The sequence below is a fragment of the Nomascus leucogenys genome, chromosome 13 (assembly GCF_006542625.1).
Source record: "Nomascus leucogenys isolate Asia chromosome 13, Asia_NLE_v1, whole genome shotgun sequence".
Classification (NCBI taxonomy): Eukaryota; Metazoa; Chordata; class Mammalia; order Primates; family Hylobatidae; genus Nomascus; species Nomascus leucogenys.
This window is the reverse complement of record NC_044393.1, coordinates 1,488,051-1,510,034: the sequence shown is the minus strand read 5'-3', so window position 1 is coordinate 1,510,034 and position 21,984 is coordinate 1,488,051. Positions and strand designations below refer to the sequence as shown.

The window sequence follows — 21,984 nt, the reverse complement described above, 5'->3', positions numbered from 1 at the left end:
ACAGACACAGGAAGGAAAACATACAAGGAGACAGAGACACAGAAAAACACAGAGAGAGACATCACAGGAGAAAGATACAAAGAGAGACAGAGACACATGTTCTGTCTCACCTCCAAATCCAGCTTGGCGTGGACCTTGCTGGGACTGGACGGCCTTCCCTACAGCTGCTGAACAGCCTCGCCGTCCCCAGGGCTTCCCTGCTGTTGGCCCTGACCCTCCCCTGCTGCTTGGAATTGCAAAGCCAGGCGGTCTGGGAGTCCCAGCCACCACACGTCCCCCAGAATATTCATGGGGCTGGGCCAGGTGACACTCCCTCTCTCTAGAGACAAATCGAAAGGCGCCAGCGTGCTGTGGCATCAGTGCTCTGAGGCATCCTCCGGCCGGCCCTGCATGACCTTCAAGCTGCTTGAGTCCATTAGACAAAGTCCCTCAAGGCCACCCTATGTGGCCAGGGCTGAGACGCCTAGAGAGGTAGACGCTTAGCCTGGGCAGGGACGGGGGCCACACCTAGCAGGGATCAGAGAAGGGGTCAGCCAGGGGGAAGGTCAAGGCTGCCGCCCGGTGGGTCAGCACCAGGACCCCACACTACCCCCAGCCTGGCCGTCTGCTTCCTGTTCAGTTCTCACCCCCTGAGTTCTCAGGTCCGTGAGTTTGCCTCTCTGGACCGTCTCTCTGGACCCTCTGCCAGGAGAGCTCAGGGTCCCTGCAGGCTTGTGGGTGCCATCAGGTCAGAGATGAGAAGTCACCTCCAAGCAGAGGCCTTCCTGGAACCCCCAGCACTACTGCAGCCAGGCTGCCACCAGCATCGCTGTCTCTGTAGCTCTTATTGGCCCTGAAGTCACTGCAGGTGGTTCTTTCAGTGGTCTCTCCTCCCCAGGATCCAAGACCCCTGATGGCAGGGGCTCCTATGCCTTCTCCAAGGCAGTGATGTTTGTGGGAGGGGAGGAAGGGAGAAAGGTGGAGGGAAGCTAGACTAACCAAGAAAAAAGAGAGAAGACGTAGCTAAAATCAGAAATGAAAGAGGAGACTTTACAAGATGCCACAGAAATCAAAAGGATCATAATAAACTGTGAACAATTTTATACAAACCAGCTGGACAGCCTGGAAAAAAATGGACACATTCCTAGAAACTCACAAGCTTCCTAGAGTCAATCGTGAGAAATGGAAAATCTGAAAGGACCAATAACAAAGAAGGAGATTGAATCAGTTACCAAAAACCTCCCAAAAAAGAAAACCCCAGGGCAGGGCCAGGTTGCTTCGATGATGGATGCTACAAACATTTAAAGAAGAATTAACACCAGTCCTCATACAATTCCGAAAATATGAGGAGGAAGGAACACTTTCTAACTCATCTTACAAGGTCAGCATTACCCTGATACCAAAGCCAGAGAAGAACGCTATGAGAAAAGAACCAAGAGGCAAAAATCCTCAACAAAATACTGGCAAACTTCATTCAACACCATGTTGAAAGGATCATCCGCCATGAGCAGGTGGGATTTATCCCTGGGATACAAACATGGTTCAGCACATGTGAATCAGTAAATGTGATTCACCATATGAACAGAATGAAGGACAAGAGCCATTCAATCATCTCATTTGATACAGAAAAAGCATTTGACAAAACTCAGCATCCTTTCATGATAAAAACACTCAACAAACTGGGTGTTGAAGGCATGCTACACAATAAAGGCCACACATGACAGACCCACAGCTAACACCACACTCAGTGTAAAGACCACATATGACAGACCCACAGCTAACATCACACTCAGTGTAAAGGCCACATATGACAGACCCACAGCTAACACCACACTCAGTGTAAAGGCCACGTATGACAGATCCACAGCTAACATCACACTCAGTGTAAAGGCCACGTATGACAGACCCACAGCTAACATCACACTCAGTGTAAAGGCCACGTATGACAGACCCACAGCTAACACCACACTCAGTGTAAAGGCCACGTATGACAGACCCACAGCTAACATCACACTCAGTAAGAAGTAGAAAGCTTTTTCTCTAAGGTCAGGCAAAGCAAGGATGCTCTACTCAGCATGGTCCTGGAAGGCCTAGCCAGAGCCATTAAGCAAGATAAAGCAGTAAAAGGCATTCACATCAGAAAGGAAGAAGTAAAATTGTCTCTGCAGATGACATGAACTTATGTATAGAAAACCCTAAAGACTCCACACACACACACACACACAAATGTTAGAACTAATAAACACATTCAATAAAGTTGCAGGATACAAAATTGACTTATGAAAATGAGTTGTGTTTCTATGCACCAGCAATGAATTATCCCAAAAAGAAATCAAGAGGGCCAGGCACAGTGGCTGACACCTGTAATCCTGGCAGTTTGGGAGGCCAAGGTGGGTGGATCACCTGAGGTCAGGGGTTCGAAACCAGCCTGGCCAACATGGCAAAACCCAGTCTCTATTAAAAATACAAAATCAGCTGGGCATGGTGGTGCATGCCTCATAATCCCAGCTACTTCGGAGGCTGAGGCAGGAGAATCGCTTGAACCTGGGTAACAAGAGTGAGAATCTGTCTCAAAAAAAAAACAAAAAAAAAACAAGAAAACAATCCCATTTACAATAACATCAAAGAGTACATTTAACCAAGGAAGTAAAAGACCCATACACTGAATATAACATGATGAAAGAAATTGACACAAATAAATGGAAAGATACCTCATGTTCATGGATTGCAAGAATTAATATTGTTAAAATTTTCATACTACCCAAAGTGATCTACAGATTCAGTGCAATCCCTATCAAAATTTTGATGACACTTTATGCAGAAATAGAAAAAAAAGTCCTAGGATTCATATTGAACCACAACAGAGCTCAAATAGTCAAAGCAACATTAAGAAAGAAGAACAAAACTGGAGGCATCACACTTCCTAATTTCCTTGTATATTACAAAGCTATAGTAATCAAAACAGCATGGTACTAGTACCACATACACCCATGGAACAGAACAGAGAGCCCAGAAATAAACCCACTTTTATACAGTCAAATAATCTTTGACGAGCTGCTATGGTTTGAATGTCCCCTCCAAAACTTATTAAAACTTCATCCCCAGTGTGGCAGGATTGAGAGGTAGAGCCTTTCAGAGGTGATGGGATCTGTGAGGACTCGGCCCTCATGAATGGATTAATCCATTCATAAATAAATGAGTTAATGGATTAAGGGGTGATCACACAAGGGGAGCTGGGGGCTTTATAAGAAGAGAAAGAGAGACCTGAGCTAGCATGCTCTGCCCCCTCTGCACATGATGCCCCATGCCACAGCAGAACTTTTGCGAGAGTCCCCCCCCAGCAAGAAGGCTCTCACCAGTTGCATCCCCTGGGCCTTGGACTTCCCAGCCTCCATAACCATAATAAATACCTGCCTTTTCTTTATAAATTACCCGGTTTCAGGTCTTCTGTTATAAGCAACATAAAATGGACTTAGACACAAAGGCACCAATACACAATGGGGAAAAAGCAGTCTCCTCAAACAGTGTTGGGAAAACTGGATATCCCCATGCAGAAGAATGAAATTGTAGGCGGGGTGCGGTGGCTCACGCCTGTAATCCCAGCACTTTGGGAGGCCGAGGCGGGCGGATCACGAGGTCAGGAGATCGAGACCATCCTGGCTAACATGGTGAAACCCCATCTCTACTAAAAATACAAAAAAGTAACCGGGCGTGGTGGTGGGCGCCTATAGTCCCAGCTACTCAAGAGCCTGAGGCAGGAGAATGGCATGAACCCAGGAGGCGGAGCTTGCAGTGAGCGGAGATCGCGCCACTGCACTCCAGCCTGGGCAACACAGCGAGACTCTGTCTCAAAAAAAAAAAGAATGAAATTGTACCCTTATCTCACACCATGCAAAAAAAATCAGCTTAAAGTGGATTAAAGATCTAAACATAAAACCTGAAACTATAACACTGCTAGGAGAAAGCATAGAAGAAAAAGCTTCTTGACATTGGTCTTGGCAATGATTTTTTTATGACAGCAAAAACACAGGCAACAAAAGCAACATAAATGAGACTACATTAAATTGAACAGTCTCTGCACAGCAAAAGAAACAGCAAAACGAAAAGGCAGTCTACAAAATGGGAGAAAAATAACCAATTTAAAAATGGAAAAGGGGCCTGAGTAGACATTTTCCAAAGAAGAGCTACATATGGCCAATGGGTTGATGAAAAGGCAGCATCACTAGTCATCAGGAAACTGCAAATCAAAGCCACAGTGAGCTATCACCGTACACCTGTTAGGATGGCGATCATCAAAAAGCCGGCAGATAACTCGTGGTGGGGACAATGTGGCGAAACAGGGACCCTGGTGCACTGTTGGTGGGAATGTATTAAACGGGTACAGCTGTTACAGAAAACAGTATGGGGGCTCCTCAAAAAAATTAAAGATAGAACCACTGTAGGATTCAGCAATCCCACTTCTGGGTATTTATGCAAAGGAAGTGGAATCCGGATCTTGAAAAGATCGCTGCAAGCGCATGTCCACTGCGGCACTGTTCACAATAGCCAAGATACGGAATCAACCCCAGTGTCCCTCGACAGACCCACAGATCGAGAGAGCGTGGTACAGATACACAGCGGAGTGCTGCTCCGTCTTGAAAAATACGCAGCTCTTGTCATTTGCAGTAGCCGCAATGAACCTGGGGGCATTATGCTAAGTGAAATAAGCCAGGCGCAGAAAGACAAATGCTGTGTGATCTCACTTATGTGTGGAATCTGAAAAAGGCAAACTTGTGAAGACAGCAGAACGCTGAGTGCTGGGGGAGGGGGACGAGGAACGGGGAGGGGACGATCAAGGGCTGCAAAGTTTCAGTTATAAGGCGAGTAAGTTCTGGAGTTTTAAGTTACGGCATGAGGACCAGAGTTAACAATACTGTATTGTGGCCAGGTGCGGTGGCTCACGCCTGTAATCCTAGCACTTTGGGAGGCTGAGGCGGGCGGATCACAAGGTCAGGAGATGGAGACCATCCTGGCTAACACGGTGAAATCCCGTCTCTACTAAAAATACAAAAAAATCAGCCAGGCGTAGTGGTGGGCGCCTGTAGTCCCAGCTACTCAGGAGGCTGAAGCAGGAGAATGGCATGAACCTGGGAGGCGGGGCCTGCAGTGAGCCGAGATCGCGCCGCTGCACTCAGCCTGGGCGACAGAGCAAGACTCCGTCTCAAAAAAAAAAAAAAAACAATACTGCATTGCACACTCAATGTCCTCGGAGAATAAATCTTGTGTTCCCACCACAATCAAAGGGGGTAGCTATGTGAGGTGATGGATGTTTCATTAGCTTGATGGCAGTGATCATTTCACAATGTATACATAGACCAAAACATCACATGGTACACAGTCAATAGATACAAATTTTTTTGCGATGGGCATCTTGCTCCGTTGCCCAGGCTGGAGTGCAGTGGCGAAGTCATAGCTCACTGTAGCCTCAAACTCCTGGGCTCAAACAATCCTCCCATCTCAGCCTCCCAAGTAGCTGGCACTATAGGCATATGCCACCATGCCTGGATGATTTTTTTTAGTTTTTGTAGAGATGGGGTCTCACTGTGTTGCCCAGACTGGTCTCAAACTCCTGGCCTCAAGGGATCTTCCTGCCTCAGCCTCCCAAAATACTGGGATTACAGGAATGAGCCACGGTATCCGGCCAATAGATACAATTTTTTATTAGTCAATTATCCCTCAATAAAGCTGGGGGGAAAGGTTAAAAATATATACATTTAAATTTCAAACTTCCATGATTTCTTATAGTAATGTTACGGTTTTTGGGTTTAGGTTTTAATCTTCTCGCCATGTGGAATTTTTTTGGTGTAAGATCTCTAGGAGTTAGGGTACAAACTCCAGGAACTAAGTCTAATTGTCTTATCCCTTAAGGAAAGGAATATTTATTTCGCTCAAGACACACTGAAAGTGCAAGAGTAATAGCTGCAGGCACAGCTTGACCCAGGAGCACAAACAATGTCACAGGGTGCTCTGTTTCACCGGTGCTGGCTTCATTCTTAGGCAGGTCTTCTCTAAAAGGTAGGAGAATGGCACTGACGGCCACAGATGCATTTCCTGCTCAGTGAGCCCGGGCAAAGCTGGTGTCTAGCAAAGGTCTGGGGCTGGCCCTCATCAGACAAATGTGATTGGTGCAAATGTTTGGCTGACCTGTCCAATGAGGGCCTACCCAGGCTTTTTGGGATGTGTTGATTGGCCAGGTCTGGGTCACATGCCAGCTGGATGGAGGGTGCACGGCTCCCCAGGGGAAGGAGGCGGGTGGGACAGGGGCCCTGAGGACCCAGCTTCCTGTGGTCCAGGCCGTCAGCTGTCCAGCGCCATGCCTGGGTGGCCAGTCTTCTCCCTGATGATCTGGATGCTGTCTCCATCACAGATGGAGCTTCTGTCTGATCTGGCACTGTCGATGCCAAATTCTCCTCATTAAGGTCACTCTCACTGACATTCAGGTACATCCCAGTGGCTGGCAAGGCTGACGCTCCCTTGTCCTAGCAACCTGCCATGCTGCCTTTCGAGACACTTTCTGGCCATTCTGAGACTATTTCCCACTTGAAATTTAGAGTCCGTGTGTCTATGCACAATAGCTCTCATGTTTTATGGGGACTGGATGTAGAGACGTGATCTCAACAGGTCCTTCTGTCTAGGAGGGGGCCTGTCCTTCCCCTCGCTCAGTCCTCCCCTCAGCCCCAGCAGCATCGCAGCCTTTCCTCCGAGTCCCCGCGTTGCCGATGGACGACGGACGTGCCCCCTTTGCTTGTTGTGGAGGTGGGGGTGGCTTCTTACCCAGAGCGGGAGAGATTACAGGAAAGGACGGCGCAAGCCAAGCCCGTGCTTCCAGCTGTGCGTCTGGGAAGAGAAGGCCGGCCCCAGGAGTCGGGGTGCATTCCCCTCACCCCCCAATCCTACCCGGCTTCAGTCTCCAGGGTGGGCAGGTGGGGGAGGCGGGGGAGGGCCAGACTCCCTCTGCAAGGCCCCGCCTCTGTCCCCACACATGGCCCTGTGGCAGCCTCTGCTCCCTCCCTCTGGAAACTGCAGGATCCTCCGACGGGGGCAGCCAGGGGGCCGGGGCCAGACCCCACAACCCACCAGCCCCCAGAGGTAGCTATTTTTGTAGCCCGTGTCGGTGAGGTTGGTATTTTAAATGTTTTGACATTTAAAATCTGTGTTGGATACATTGGTGCTGTCTAAACTATCCCAGGGCTGCGGTGACTCACAGGGAATTGGTTTGTCTCCTGAGGCTGGGCCTGGCCTCCCCCGTCCCCCCTCCCAGCAGCCAGAGTGGGAAGAGGGAGTTTTTACCTGCCCCCCGTCTCACCAGCACCTTGTTGTCCTGCAGAAGGTGGACTTCAGCCAGAGCAGCAGAACATGAGGGACGTGGGACGGCCTCAGATCCAGACGTCCAAGCAGGGGAGGGCAGAACAGACCCACCACCCAGCCAGGGTCAGCAGCGGCGGTGGTGGCTCTCAGGAGCCCACACAGGTGGCAGGAGCAAGGGGCGCTGGGCTGGCAGGTGCAGGACGCTGCCTCCCGGGGGTCTCAGTGCCCCCTCTCCATGCACGTCCTCTGATCTGTTAGCAGAGCTCTGCTCAAATGGAATGTGAGGGTAAACTCAGGCTGCCTCCTCCCTGAAGGCCTCTGAGTGCATCTGAGTGGAGCCAGGAGCTTCGGTGGGAGCAGGAAGGACCTCCAGAGGTGCCTCAGCCAGTGCCCAGAGGGGGCCAGGGAGAAAACCCGCCGACATTCCCACGACCCCTGGCACCTCTCAGTGGCTGCCCTGTCCCATGGCCGCTGCTGCCTTCATTAGGGGGACACGGCGAGGATTGTTCTCACCGAGACTGTCCTGACTTGGACTGCTGAGGCCACATGGCTCTGCCCTCCCTTGTGGGAGGAGGTTGGGAGGGAGGTGGCCCCTGCAGCCCAGCCCAGGGAATCCCATGGCAGATACCCCTGGACTTTCTACTGCAATCACAGCCACCAGCCGCAGAGCTAGTACAGGCCACTTCTCCAAGACACCCAAAAGCTTCTTGGAATCAGAAATTCAGCATGAGGATCCCGGGCAGCTTGGCAGAGAGGGGGCCGCCTCCGACTCCGGCACAAGATCGAACCCGCAGGTGCAGGAGCCAAAGATGCCAAGATCTGGCTTGCAGAGAAGAGCATCTTACAAAGAATCCAAGGCCAAGGAAAATTTTAAAGCCATTGATGGCTGTTATTCCACTGCCCCGGGGAGGGGTGCCGGTTTCTCCACTGGAAGCTGGGCCGTGGCCATCCTGGCTGGTTCTGCTGCTGCTGGTCCACAGACATGTCCCCTTCCTGTTCTGAGCAGCAGCTCTGGTTGAGGAGGAGGCTGGGCCACTGCCCATCTGGGGAAGTCACGGCCACCCTGCCAGTGCCTGCAGAGTCACGTCTCAGCCAGGAGTCACAGAAGGAGTGGTACTCAGCTCAGGCCAGGCTCAAATCCAGCACAGCCCCTCTTGCGCCGGAGTCTTTGGGCAGGACCTCTACCCTGTCCAGGACTCGGAGCAGGCGCAGAGTAGCTGTGATGACCCAGCCTTGCGGGTCGATGAGGAAGCTAGAGGTGGGGAGCGGGGGTTCCAGGTGCTGATAACGGGCCCTGTACCTTTCAATGCCCTGAGAGGTAGCTGGGGTGGGCGGGAGGAAGGGGCCTCTATTAGTGTGGGCTGTCAGGACCTAGAAGAACTGTCTGCCCACAGCTACAAGGCCAGGGCTTGGCTCTCCCACAAGACGGGCCTTGGGGTGGGGCAGCCACGTGCTTGCGGGCCTCAGCCACGGACACAACATGTCCAGACCTGGGAACCTAGAGGCCAGGGCCTTTGCCATAGCCCGGACACCCCAGTGGTTGTGTTCCTTGCTGTGTACAGGCGGGACCCTCGGGAGGGGCTCATGAAGATGGGGGAGTCTTCGAACTTCTTCCCAGTCAGAGGCAGGGTCGGGGGCAGGCTGAGGGCCAGCTTAGAACAGCGGCCAGGAGTGGCCGTGTCTTCAGGGCAGCCGGGATAGGGCCGGACCTCCTGAACTTGTGTTGACTGAGGGCCTCACACTGAGCAGGTCTGACACCCCAATCAGCACGGCAGGCATCCCAGCTGGGGTGCATGAGTCCCGCTGCTGGCTCTGACGGCCTCCCCCTTCCTCTCCTGCAGGTCAACACCTTCATGTCCTTCATATTCCCCATGGTGGTCATCTCGGTCCTGAACACCATCATCGCCAACAAGCTGACCGTCATGGCACGCCAGGCGGCTGAGCAGGGCCAGGTGTGCACGGTCGGGGGCGAGCATAGCACATTCAGCATGGCCATGGAGCCCGGCAGGGTCCAGGCCCTGCGGCACGGCGTGCGCGTCCTACGTACGTAACCTCTGGGCCCTCCAGGGGCGGGAGGCAGGCCAGGGCCAGCAAAGGCAGTGAGCGCTGAACCACCCCAAGCCTGGGCAAGGTTTAAAGACATAGGGATGGAGCTGTCAGGCCAAGACCCAAGGGTGCCAGCTCCCCCCAGGGGTGAATGCCATTCTGTACTCCATTCCTCCATCCATCTATCCTTCCATCCATCCTTCCCTCCCTCCATCCATCCATCCCTTCCTCCTTCTATCCCTCCACCCCTCCCTCCTCCCTTCAGCCCTCCCTCCATCCATCCATCCCTCTCTCCCTCCATTCACTCCTCTACCTCTCCTTCCCTTCCTTCCTCCCTCCCTCCATCCATCCCTCCCTCCCTCCCTTCATCCTTCCCTCCCTCCCTTCATCCCTCCCTCCCTCCATCCCTCCTTCCATCCCTCCCTCCCTCCCTTGTTCCATTCCTCCCTCCCTCCATCTATCCATCCCTCTGTCCGTCTGTCCACTTGCTCACATGCTCACTTATTCATTTGCTCAGCAGTTGGCTGAGTGCCCACCCTGGGTCTCACTCATTCTTGCTCACAGGCATGGAGGCAGCAGAGGCAGGGGCATCCCTGCACTCTGGGGGAGCAGGGGCTCCACCAAGGACACAAACACAGGCACCAGGCACCTTCAGCCAGTGATGAGCATGAAGAAAAAAATACCACCACCACCACTCCCGACTACATCTGGCAGCTGGGAGGGGCTCTCAGAGCAGGTGGCATCCTGCAAGTCCCAAGGACCAGGAGCCCGTCTGGGCAACAGAGCTGCAGGCGAGGGGATGGCTGGAGCAAAGGCCCTGTGGTGGGAGGTGCTTTGCAAGAAGGTGGGGCAGGGGCAGGGCAGACGCTGCCAACCACACAGGGCTTGGAAAGTGTGATGGGAACTGGAGAAAATGAAGCCCTTTCATGCCTGAGACCCAGGTCTTCAGTTTGGTTTGCATGAAGTATTTGGCATTACCCCAAGAGAGCCTGGCTCTGGGCTCGGCCTTCCCTATTCATGGGAACCAGCCAGGGCTTTGGACACGGAGCTCTCAGGGCTGGCAAAGCCCAAGGTGCGGCCCACAGCAGGGCAATGCCCATCTTATCGGAACCCTGAGAACCAGCCTCAGCTCGGGACGGCTGGCTTGCCGACCTCCGAGGTGTGTCCTGGGCCCGGTGTGTGCCTGTTGTTTTAACAGTAGCCATCCGAATAGATTTGAGGTGGCATCTCGTTGTGGTTTTGATTTGCATTTCTCCAGTGATTTATGATTAATGATTAATAACATCTTTCATGTGCTTGTTGGCCATTTGTATCATCTTTGGAGAAACGTCTGAGTCCTTTGCCCATTTTTGAATTGGATTGTTTGTTTTCATGTTGAGTTTTAGGAGTTATACTCTTGAGGTTAACTCATTATCATATGTGATTTGCAAATATTTTCTCCCTTTCTGTGAGCTGACTTCCACTCTCCTGATGGCATCCTTTGATACACAGAAATTTAGTGTTTATGTTGTTCAGTGTATCTACTTTTTTCTTTTGTGGCCTGTGCTTTTGGTGTCATACCCAAGAAACCATTGCCACACTCAATGTTGTGAAGTCATTATCTTTTCTCCTAGGAGTTTTATGGTTTTAGTTCTTATGTTCAGGTCTTTAATCCACTTCAAGTCCATTTTTGTATATGGTGTGAGGGGAGGATCCACCTTCATACAAGTGGATATCCCGTTTTCCTAACACCCTTTGTTGAATAGACTGTCCTTTCCCCACTGAATGGTCTTGGTGAAGATCACTTGACCACAAAGGTAAGGGTTCGCTTCTGAGATTTCTAGTCTATTCCCTTGGTCTACGTGCCTATCTTTATGCCAGCACCACACTGTAACTTTGTAGTAAGTTTTGAAATCAAGAAGTCTAAGACCTCCAACTTTATCTTCTTATAAGATTGTTTTGGCTGTCCAGTATCCTTTGAGATTTCATATGAATTTTAGCATAGATTTTTCTATTTCTGCAAAAAGCATTCTTGAAATTTGATACGGATTGCATTGAATCTGTAGAGTGCTTTGGGTAGTACTGACACCTTAACCATATTATATCTTCTAATCCACGAACATGGGATGTCTCCCTGCATCTCCCTCAGGCCATGTGTCTCCTTCTCTGAGGCCATATCTCTGAGGCCATATCTCTGTGTCTCTAAGCCCATGTCTCTGAGCCAGTGTCTACCTCCCTCAGCCCATGTCTCTCCCTCTCTGAGCCTGTGTCCAGTCTCTGAGCCCGTGTCTCCCCCACTGAGCCCACGCCTCTGTGCGTCAGGTGCAGTGGGTCTCTGAGCCCATGTCCTGTCTCTGAGCCCACGTCTCTGTGCCTCAGGTGCAGTGGTCATCGCCTTTGTGGTCTGCTGGCTGCCCTACCATGTGCGGCGCCTCATGTTCTGCTACATTTCAGATGAGCAGTGGACTCCGTGAGTACTGGGAAGTTGGGTGCTGGACAAGTAAGTGCTCCCAAAACAGATGGTGGGTGTGGCAGGCGATGCTGAGAGGACCCACTCAGGGCAGGGGTGTGGTGAGTCCCCTGGCGACCCCCTGGGCAGGGGTGTGCTGTGACTGGGGCTGGGAGAAGGTCATGGAGGGACAGGTTCAAGGCAGGGGCTATTCAGGCCAGACTGGTGCAGAGAAGGAAAGTTGGTCCTAAGAGAGATGGCCCAGGCAGTTTCCCGAAGGCGAAAGAGAGACATCCCTGGCTCTGCTGGGGACATGGTGGGGGTGTCACCTCCTCATATGGCAGCTGTCAGAGCCCCAAGACCACCCAGGTTGGACCCACAGGGCTCAGCCTGGAGTTACACTCAGGGCTGTGACTTATCACAGCAAGAGCTGCGATACTGACAAAGCTTTGCTTATACAGCAAAGTCAGCAAAGGGAAAAGACACGTGGAGTGGGGTCAGTGGGAGACCAGATGCAGCTTCCAGGGCCCCCTCCCAGAGGAGCCTCACAGGACAATATGGGGGCCGATCACAGGGGCACCCACTGCCTGGCAAAACCCCTACTGTTTGCACCAACAGTTCAGGTGCAGGGAGCCCCTCTCATCAGAAAATGGAGGAAGTTCAGGTGCAGGGAGCCCCTCTCACCTGAAAATGGCAGAGCCTTCCCAAAATCCAAGGCCCCAGGCACCAGCCAGAGGCCAGCCTTGCCAGCTGGCCATCCTGAGATGGCAGCTTGGGGCCCACTTGTGAGCCCTTTTCTGTGCAGTGGGGCTGCCAGATCCCAGAATAAAAGGCTCCTTCCAGTGACAACCACTGGGGAGGGCACACCTAGGACCAGTGAGGAGGAGAAGGCACGAGGAACAGAGTGCGGCCCCCGCAAAAGCTTCTGAAACTCAGGGCTGCCTGGTAGTAATTGAGCTGCCTGGTGAGGGCGTGAGATCACTGTGGGGGGAGGCAACAAGCTGAGGGCAAGGTGTGTGGCTGCTGGGGAGGCATGGAGGGGGCTCCTGCCCTGGCTGTTTGGTTAGGCCAGGACCAGCCAAGCCCTGGACCCTTGGATGCACAGATCTGCAAAAGGCAATGCAGGCGGCTGCAAGGAGAGGCAGGGACAGACAAGCAGAGCCCACACCCCACCTAAAGAAGCCCAGGCTGGCCGGGCGCAGTGGCTCCTGCCTGTAATCCCAGCGCTTTGGGAGGCCGAGGCGGGTGGATCACGGGTCAGGAGATCGAAACCATCCTGGCTAACACGGTGAAACCCCATCTCTACTAAAAATACAAAAATTAGCTGGGCGTGGTGGCGGGCGCCTGTTGTCCCAGCTACTCGGGAGGCTGAGGCAGGAGAATGGCGTGAACCCGGGAGGTGGAGCTTGCAGTGAGCCGAGATCGCGCCACTGCACTCCAGCCTGGGGGACAGAGCGAGACTCTGTCTCAAAAAAAAAAAAAAAAAAAAAGAAGCCCAGGCTGGGCGGGAGCACGACCAGAACTTGCAGCTGCTCAAGAGAAGCCAGACCCTGGAGCTTGTTATGAAATGTCCCCAAACAACCATTCTCAAGTGGTGTTTTAATTAGCGTCTGAGCCACCACGTCCCTCGGCTGCTGTGGCCCCGGCTGTCACCCTGCCTTGGGGCCAAGAGTTCTGTCTGGGATCTGAGCGCCCCTCTCTCCCCGCAGCTTCCTCTATGACTTCTACCACTACTTCTACATGGTGACCAACGCACTCTTCTACGTCAGCTCCACCATCAACCCCATCCTGTACAACCTCGTCTCTGCCAACTTCCGCCACATCTTCCTGGCCACGCTGGCCTGCCTCTGCCCTGTGTGGCGGCGCAGGAGGAAGAGGCCAGCCTTCTCGAGGAAGGCCAACAGCGTGTCCAGCAACCACACCCTCTCCAGCAACGCCACCCGCGAGACACTGTACTAAGGCTCTGCGCCCCGGAACGTGTCCAGGAGGAGCCTGGCCATGGGTCCAAACAGACAGGGCAGCCCCCACCCGGAAGCCTTGATGGGGGTCGGGCAGAGGCCAGCCTGTGCTGGAGTCTAAGGCCTGGGACCCCCCTCCCAGCCCCCAACCCCTGTTCCTCATCAGTGTCTCCCGGGCTTGTCCCCAACTCCTCCCCACCCCTCCCCCATCTCCTCTTTGAAAGCCAGAACAAGAGAGCACTCCTCTCCCAGATAGGAAAGGGGCCTCTAACAAGGAGAAATTCGTGTGCAGCAAAAGGCAGTCTTCTTTGTTCTCAGACTAATGGATGGTTCCAGAGAAGGAAATGAAAGGTGCTGGGTGGGGCTGGGCCTCGGGCAGCCGGGCTGCTGTTCCCACGTCCACATCTCTGAGGCCTGCACCCCCTCTATCTAGCTCGGGGAGTCCAGCCCCAGTCCCGCAGGCTCCGTGGCTTTGGGCCTGGCGTGCAGACCCACACCCCCCTCCCTCAGGCAGTTCCAAGAAAGCTCCCTGACTCGCCCCTTCAGGCCTGGCAAGCTGGGGTCCCACCGCCGTGGGGATTCCCTCCCACCACCCTCGCCGCAGGCAGCTGCGGACCCCAGAGGGGACCACAAGCCCAAAAAGGACAAACATGGGCTGGCCTGGAATCGCCCAGACCCCAGCCTCCCCTCCTCCCTCCCATCCTCACCCAGGCCAAGGCCCGGGAGCTCTGCCAGGACACCACGTGGGAGGAGGCTCAGGTCTCAGCCTCAAGATCTTCAGCTGTGGCCTCTCGGGCTTGGCAGAAGGGACGCCGGATCAGGGGCCTGGTCTCCGGCACTTGCCCAGGTGGCCGTGGCCAGGATGGGGTGCGTGTTCCGTGTGCTTTGCTTGTGGCTGTGCAGGCTGAGGTCTGGCAGCCAGGCCCAGAGCTGGCTTCAGGGTGGGGCCTTGAGAAGGAGAATGTGGGACGCAGTGATGGTGCCTGGTCCCTGAGTAAGATGCCAGGTCCCAGGAACTCAGGCTTCAGGTGAGAAGGAGCCGTGTGTCCAGGCACCGCTGGCCGGCAGCCCTGGGCTGAGGCACAGATTCATTTGTCACCCTCTGGCGGCGGCAGCCCTGGCCCCAGCCTCCAAGCAATTGAAAACGCTGGCGCCTCCTTGGTTGCTAGGATCCAGGCTCCACAGAGCACACGACTGGCCAGGCCCCTGGCTTAAGAAGGTCACCTGAGCCTGAGAGAAGACAGTCCCAGGAGAAGCTGGCCGGGACCAGCCAGGAGCTGGGAGCCACAGGAAGCAAAAGTCAGCCTTTTCTTCGAGGGATTTCCCTGTCTCAGAGCAGCCTTTGCCCTGGGGAAATGGGCTCTGGGCTGGCTGCCTGCACCGGCCACGTGGACCCGGGACCCGGACACCTGGTCTTGGGCTGCGTTCAGCCACTTTGCCGTCTCCGGACTCAGTTTCCCCGTCTGTGAAATGAGAGTCGAATGCTACAGTATCTGCAGTCACTTGGATCTGGCTGTTGAGTTGATGGGTTCCTTGAACCCCACAAAATCCCTCTCCAACCACAGGACCCTTCGGCTCACCAAGAACGGGGCCCATGGGAGTCAGGCCCATTCGCCGCACTTCCTGCCAAACTTTGCCTCCCACAAGCCTGGTCGTCAGCCAGGCAGCCCTCCCAGCGCCCAAGGGCCACCAACCCCAGGGAAACAGGGCCAGCACAGAGGGGCCTTCCTCCCCCACAGAGCTCCCATGACATGGTCTGCTCTGGGCAGAGGAGCTTTGCTGCCAGCCAGGGATGTCCAGAGGTCAGTGCAGCCCCTACCCCTGCTCACGAGTGGGCTCAGAGTTTAGCAAATGCTAAGGCCCCTCAGGCTGGGCTCTGAACGAGGACCTGGACTCAGAGCCAGACAGGGCAGCGTCAGACCCTCCTCTGGGGCTCCTGGACCTTGGGCCATAACTTCTGAGCCTCGGTTTCCCCATCTAAGAAACAGGTGTGGTCGTTCCACCCTCGCAGCTGGATGGGACTGTCCTGGAGGACCCACCTGGAACAGACAGATGGTGTCTCAGGATGGTGGACTGAGAGAGGGCAGAGTGGATGCCCCACTGCCCCAGACCCTCGGTAGACATGAGGTCTCCGGGGCGGGGTCTGTGGCTGGGACTGAAGTGGGCTTTTCCTGTTGACGTCTTGATGCTCCGATCTGTGCACTTACTGTAGGTAGGGACACATGTCCACGCACCACAGACACACCCACGACACCTGATCTCGTATCACTAGCTCGCGGCCAGGTCATGATGTGACCCCGGAAGCTGGCCCTGCGTGCCATGAGTGCGTCGGTCATGGAGTCCGGAGCCCCTGAGCTGGCCCCCGGTGACGACGCAGCCCTCACAGCTCAAACGCCCACCCCCACTCCCACCATCTGCAGTTCGTGAAAACAAACCCCGTGTATCTCTCAATAAAGATGGCCGAAGGGTCTTCGATGTGGACTTGAGTGTTGAGGGCCTGCACGTGCCCACCCACCCACTCAGTCATTCACTCATTCATTCAGACACGCACCGACGCAGCAGCCAGCCTGCACTGGGCCTCTTACCAAACTCTACAGGGCTCTGGTCCCAGAAGCTGGAGGGTGGGGAGCGCCGGGATCCCTCTGCTCGCAGCCCACCCACCCTCCCTAGTGCTTCAAGGAGCAGTGGGCCCCCTGCAGGGCCTAGTGACCACCGAGGGGCCTGTGTGGGCAAGTCCTCACCGTCTCCTGAGCTTCAGTCTCCTGATCTGTGAGCTGAACACAGAGGAGGCTCAGTGAAGCGGGGAGCCCGGGGTCCCATGACCACGCAGCTCAGATCTCCATGGCCCCCTCTAGCCAGCCCAGGGGTCCTGGGGTTGTGGGGGAGGGGCCATGGCCCCATCGAGGCCTTAGCGGTGGACAGATAGGCCCGGGTGCAGCACCGAGCCTCTGGCCCTGCCTCCCCCTCCCTGCAGCACTTAGAGATTCTCTAAGCATTGTTTTCCTGTGCCTGGGGGCTGAGGACTCCTTCCTTCGGGGGCAGTGGGGTGGCAGCAGGGCTGGGAGGGGTCTGGGTGAGGGTGGGGAGATAAACTATAACCCTGATCATCTAAAGAGGTCTTGGCACACGCTGCCAGGCGCCTCCCTCCCAGCACCCAGCACTCACCTTTACCTGCCCTCCCAAGGGGCGCTGCCCCAGATCCCCACCAGGCTCAGCCTGTCCTTATCTGTGCTTAAAGTGTTAGTGGCCACAGCATTTCCTGGTAACAAAGATCCCCACACCTTAACCCAAAGGACAGCAGAAACACAGGACAACTCCACCCACCCTAGGGGCATGGTCCCCAACCTTCCCCTCCGAGCCGCACCTGCCCAGCTCAGAGGTGGGGATGGCTAGAGAGAGGACTCCTGGGCCCCTGATTCAGAAGAGGCTGCAGGGTCTCTGGGAAGACCCTCCCACCCAACAGCTGCTCTCTCCAGGAAGCCTTAAACCCCCAACAGAGGGAAGCCAGAGCCAGGAGGAAGCCGGATGGGGGCGAGGAGAGCCTGCTGCCTCGGGGTCCCCCTTCCCCTCGGCTGTGCGTGGCCACAAGGTGGGCACAGGGAGAGGGCACCCACCATGTGGAGCCCTTGGGGGGCCTGTGTTGTGCACCCGGAGGCTGAGTGGTGAGCACGGGGTGAAGAGGGGATGCCAGCTCTTCCCCTGGCAGCACAGCACAGCGCAGCCGTGAGGGCTCAGGTGCTGACGCACGGGGTCCTGGGCAGGTCTCCAGCTCTGCCACTGTGAGCTGGGACGTGGGATAAGGTGGAAGTTAGCACTCAGGGCCCTGCCCGCAGGACCAAGGTTGGCCCCTTCAGGGGAGCTGGGAGGGAGGCGGAGGCTGCCTTCCTTGGCTTCTGGCCTTGGCAGCCAGGCCAGTGTCCCTCCTGGCCCAGAGCAGCACCCGGGCCCTCAACTGCTGCCCTCCACGGGCTCCCTGCCTGAACCTGTCCACACCCCCTGAGCCTTCAGAGGAGGACAGTGGCCCGATTTGTCCCCACGGTTTGACACTCCGTGATGTTTAAGGTTAAGGAACTGGTGTCAATCATGAGCCTTGTGCCTGGCTGCCCAACTCCTTCTCCGCCCCGGCCTAGTCTGAGCCCCCTCCACCAAGAGCGGAGCCTGGTGCCACCCCCTCCTGTCACTCTGGAGGTGGCCCAGGGTATAGCACTGCCTGCAACCAGGTCCCTGCTCTCCTCTCCACTCTAGAGCCTCTCTCCCCTCCAAGCCTCTCCCTGGTCTGAGCCTCCCTCCCCTCCGAGCCTCCCTCCCCTCTGAGCCTCCCTCCCCTCCGAGCCTCCCTCCCCTCCGAGCCTCCCTCCCCTCTGAGCCTCCCTCCCCTCTGAGCCTCCCTCCCCTCTGAGCCTCCCTCCGAGCTTCTTCCCTCTCCTCTCTTCTCCCTGCTCCTCTCTCTCCCTGCTTCCTCCCTGGAGCTGGGGGCTGTCTCTCTGACTGCATCTCTGGAGGAGGAGGAAGAGGATTGGGAGACAGGACTTTAAGGGCAGATTCTGCCAGGCATCGCCCAGGAGCCCTGGCTGAGCCCAGCTGTGTGTAGGGAGCCCCCGGCAGCCCTGGGGCTCAGCATCCTTAGGCCATTGTTCCCGTTTGACTGGCCCAGGAAGCCAAGGCTCTGGTAACCTGCCAGGGACCCACAGCCTCCCTAAGCTTGAAGGCCATGGTCCTGTCAACCCTCAAGTGCCCCTGGTGACCCACCCTACAGGCCCATAGGCCAAAGGCGAGCTCCACCTGTTTCACAGCTGGGGAGGCCAGGGAGGGGGAGAGCTGCATGGAGCTGGTGTTGGTTCTGCCCTCGCCATTGTGGGACCTTCAGAAGACCCCACCTCCCAAGGACTGTGACCTCTCCTGGGGAGGGCATGCCTCCTCAGGAGCTGCCAGTTGAGAAGAGCCCACAGCCTCCGGCACACCAAGAGCCAGGAGCAGTGAGAGGGCGGAGCCAGGCTGCTGCCCCAGGGGCTGGTAGGGACCACTGATGGCAGTGGCAGGAGGAAGCTCCAGGCTGCGGGGCTCAGAGACGGATGAAGGACAGGGTACGGGTTGCTTTACCCCCAAATCAGAGACGCTCACCCGGCAGGAGGCCCTGCATGCCCAGGCCCTCCCACCTCAGCCTCAGACGCCGAGCTGTGTAGACACTGTGTCCAGGCTACACCCAGAACCTCCTGGGGTCTGCTTCAGCCTCCGGGAACCATTTGGCTCCTCTCTTCCCCCCTGGGGGGCATGGGGAGAGCATGCCAGGGAGGAACGCTGGTTGGGCAGCCAGGCAGAGGTGGATGTGGCGGGCTCTGACCCCAGGCAAGTTGACCAAAAGGGTGGCCGCAGCACGGTGGGCTCTGCAGGAGACCCCCAGCACGCTGGTCAGGCTGAGGGGCAGGGCTGGGGTGCAGGTTGGGAGGACAGAGGTGAAGGAGCAAACACAAGGCATGGGGGGTCTCGGATGACGGGCACCCTCCCCCACCCACCCGTTCAGATCTTCGCCCTCATTCCCCATGGCAAATTTTCACACAGGCTGTTAGCCAATAGCTATTCTTTAACTCTGGCTACATTTTTAAAGTAAAATTATTGGATTCAGACAACATAGTTCTCCTTAAAGTAAGAAAGTCTGTGCCTAAGGCCGGGAGGAATAAGTACCATTTGGTGGTGAGTGAGTTTCATATCACCCCAGTAAATCATGGGGTGCCACGTGGCATGGAGGCAAACCCAGCTCAACAACCGAGAGAACACAGTTGCTGCCCCCCCTCCTGCCCGCCCTCCTCCTTCCACTCCGTGCTTCCCTCTGAGCCCCCCACCCCCCCTTCCAGAAGCCCCCCGAGCCCCACTGGGGTCTATCTTACATTGACCACCATCCCTACTGGCTTCCATTTGGTTTCTCCCGGCTTTTCGCACACCCACGGCTCTTCATGACTGAGGCCCAGCAAGCGGGAACAGCCTGAGGTCCCTGTGGTCTTTCCCAGTTCTGCCTCTCTCTAGGGATCCCTGGGCTCTGTGCCAAGGAGGGAGGAGCCGCAGCAGCGAGGCAACGAGGTCAGCTTCCTCCTGGGTGGGCAGGTGGGAGCAGTGGGAAGATGCGTGGGGACTGAGGACACACCAAGTGTCCTTCATAAACACCCCGTAGGATCCGCAGCCACACACACACCAGTGTTTAAAGAACTGAACAAGGCTGGGCGCAGTGTCTCACGCCTGTAATCCCAGCACTTTGGGAGGCCAAAGCGGGCGGATCACTTGAGGTCAGGAGTTTGAGACAAGCCTGGCCAACATGGTGAAACCCCCGTCTCTACCAAAAATACAAAAACTATCCGGGCGTGGTGGTGGGCGCCTGTAATCCCAGCTACTTGGGAGGCTGAGGCAGGAGAATCGCTTGAACCCAGGAGGCGTAGGCTGCGGTGAGCTGAGGTTGCACCACTGCCCTCTAGCCTGGGTGACAGAGCGAGACTCCATGTCAAAGATAGACATAAAGAGAGAGAGAGAGAGAGAAGAAAGAAAGAAAGAGAAAGAAAAAGAAGAAAGAAAGAAAGAGAGAGAGAGAGAGAGAAAGGAAGGAAGGAAGGAAGGAAGGAAGGGGGAGAGAAGGAGGGAGGGAGGGAAGGGGGAAGGAAGGAAGGAGAAAGAGAGGAAAGAAGGAAGGAAGGAAGGAAAGAAAGAAAGAGAGAAAGAAAGAAAGAAAGAAAAAGAAAGAGAGAGAGAGAGAAAGAAAAGAAAAGAAAAGAAAAGAAAGTAAGTTGGAAGGAAGGAAGGAAGGAAGGAAGGAAGGAAGGAAGGAAGGAAGGAAGGAAGGAAGGAAAGAAAAACCCAGCCACCATCTGCTTCTGAGCTGATGAGGACGTCCCTCCCATCCCCACAGGAGGACGAGAAGACACCCCCACAGCAGGACACCCCCGAGGGCTGACAGCCCCACAGAAGTGCCTTCTGCGCCAGGTGTGTCCCTGCCTCATCCCCCTTCCCACCTCCCTGCCTCTGCCTCCATCTCACATAGCAGGGTCTTCCAAACCCCCCTGCCCAGCCCCAAGCCACTAGGGCAGAGGCAGGGCCTTGTTGACAGCCAAACGCTGTCCTCTGGGGGGCAAAGAAGAAAGCCCTTTTCCCAACCACAGGCCTCCAGTGCTCCTGCTGCCCCTGTTCCGTGTGTCTCCTGGGCAGGCAGATGGATGGGCTCACGTCAGAACCACCAGGGAGCCTGTTCCAGACCAGCTTCCCAGGCCCCAGCTGAGCCCCAGGCGATCAGAAGGTAGGGTGGCCTGGGAATCTGCATGTCAACAACTTATCCAGGAGAGTCAGATGCACCCTGGGGTGGGAGAGCCACCTCCCTATACCTTCCCATCCATCCATCCATTCATTCATTCATCCGCTCAGTGCTCCTCGGGACCTGGCTGACTCGGCACTCCCGTGGCTGGCACAGAACGGAGGGTGTGAGGCTCTGCTGCCCCAGCCCCTGCAGGGAATTCTCACAACCCCCGTTCACTCCAGGGCATAGGAGATCACTGCACCCCAACCCGAGCAACACTGACGTTGACGAGAACATCATAGGAATGGAAATACGATCGTGGAATTCCAGCTCAGTCATGGAGCGGGAGATCTGGGGACACTGGCCGGGCAGCCTGCCCCAGGCACCCTCGAACTCCAGTCCCATGAAGCCAGAGCCCGGGTCAAGCCCCTCCCCACCCAGCAGGTCTGCTGAGCTCTGCCCTGTTCCAGCACAGAGACAGAAGCCCGTCGGCTATGAGGCCCACCCAGGAGGACAGTGCCGGCCTGTCGCCATCGTGAAGCAACAGGGGAGCTCTTGGGAGAGAATTCTATACACTCTAAATACCTCTGAAGGAAGAAAAGCCAGCCACAGCCACTGAGGCCTGAGCTTCCTGTACAGAAAACGTTCCCTCCCGCCTCCTCCCTCTCTCCCAGCTCCCCCACTCCCTGCAATTATGACTAGAATTCCAGTTTTTATCAGAGCACCATGGAAACCATGGCCAGGCTGCATTTATGAAGGGAATGACGCCAAGCAGAGGGAGAACCGGTGAGGGGAAGGCGGGGAGCCAAGGCAGGCAGCGAGAGCAAGGCAGATGAGGAGGGGCTGGCACCCGCACGGCGCCTGCAGCACGTGGCGAGTGGGCCCTCCCCAGCACACACGCACGTACATACATGCACCCCATGCACATGCACACAGCATGCACACATGCAAGC

The 21,984-nt window shown here is 55.7% G+C and overlaps 1 protein-coding gene across 1 annotated transcript in view; it reads left to right on the top strand.

Annotated features, from left to right (window-relative positions):
• The window catches only part of NTSR1 (neurotensin receptor 1), a 51,580-nt gene extending 35,341 nt beyond the window's left edge, over positions 1-16,239 (top strand). The window contains exons 2-4 of the mRNA XM_030825781.1: positions 9,168-9,369; positions 11,731-11,821; positions 13,510-16,239. Coding sequence (XP_030681641.1) covers positions 9,168-9,369; positions 11,731-11,821; positions 13,510-13,759 — 543 coding nt within the window. The 3' untranslated portion in view covers positions 13,760-16,239. The remainder of the gene's footprint in view (positions 1-9,167; positions 9,370-11,730; positions 11,822-13,509) is intronic.
• The last annotated feature ends 5,745 nt before the right edge of the window (positions 16,240-21,984 follow it).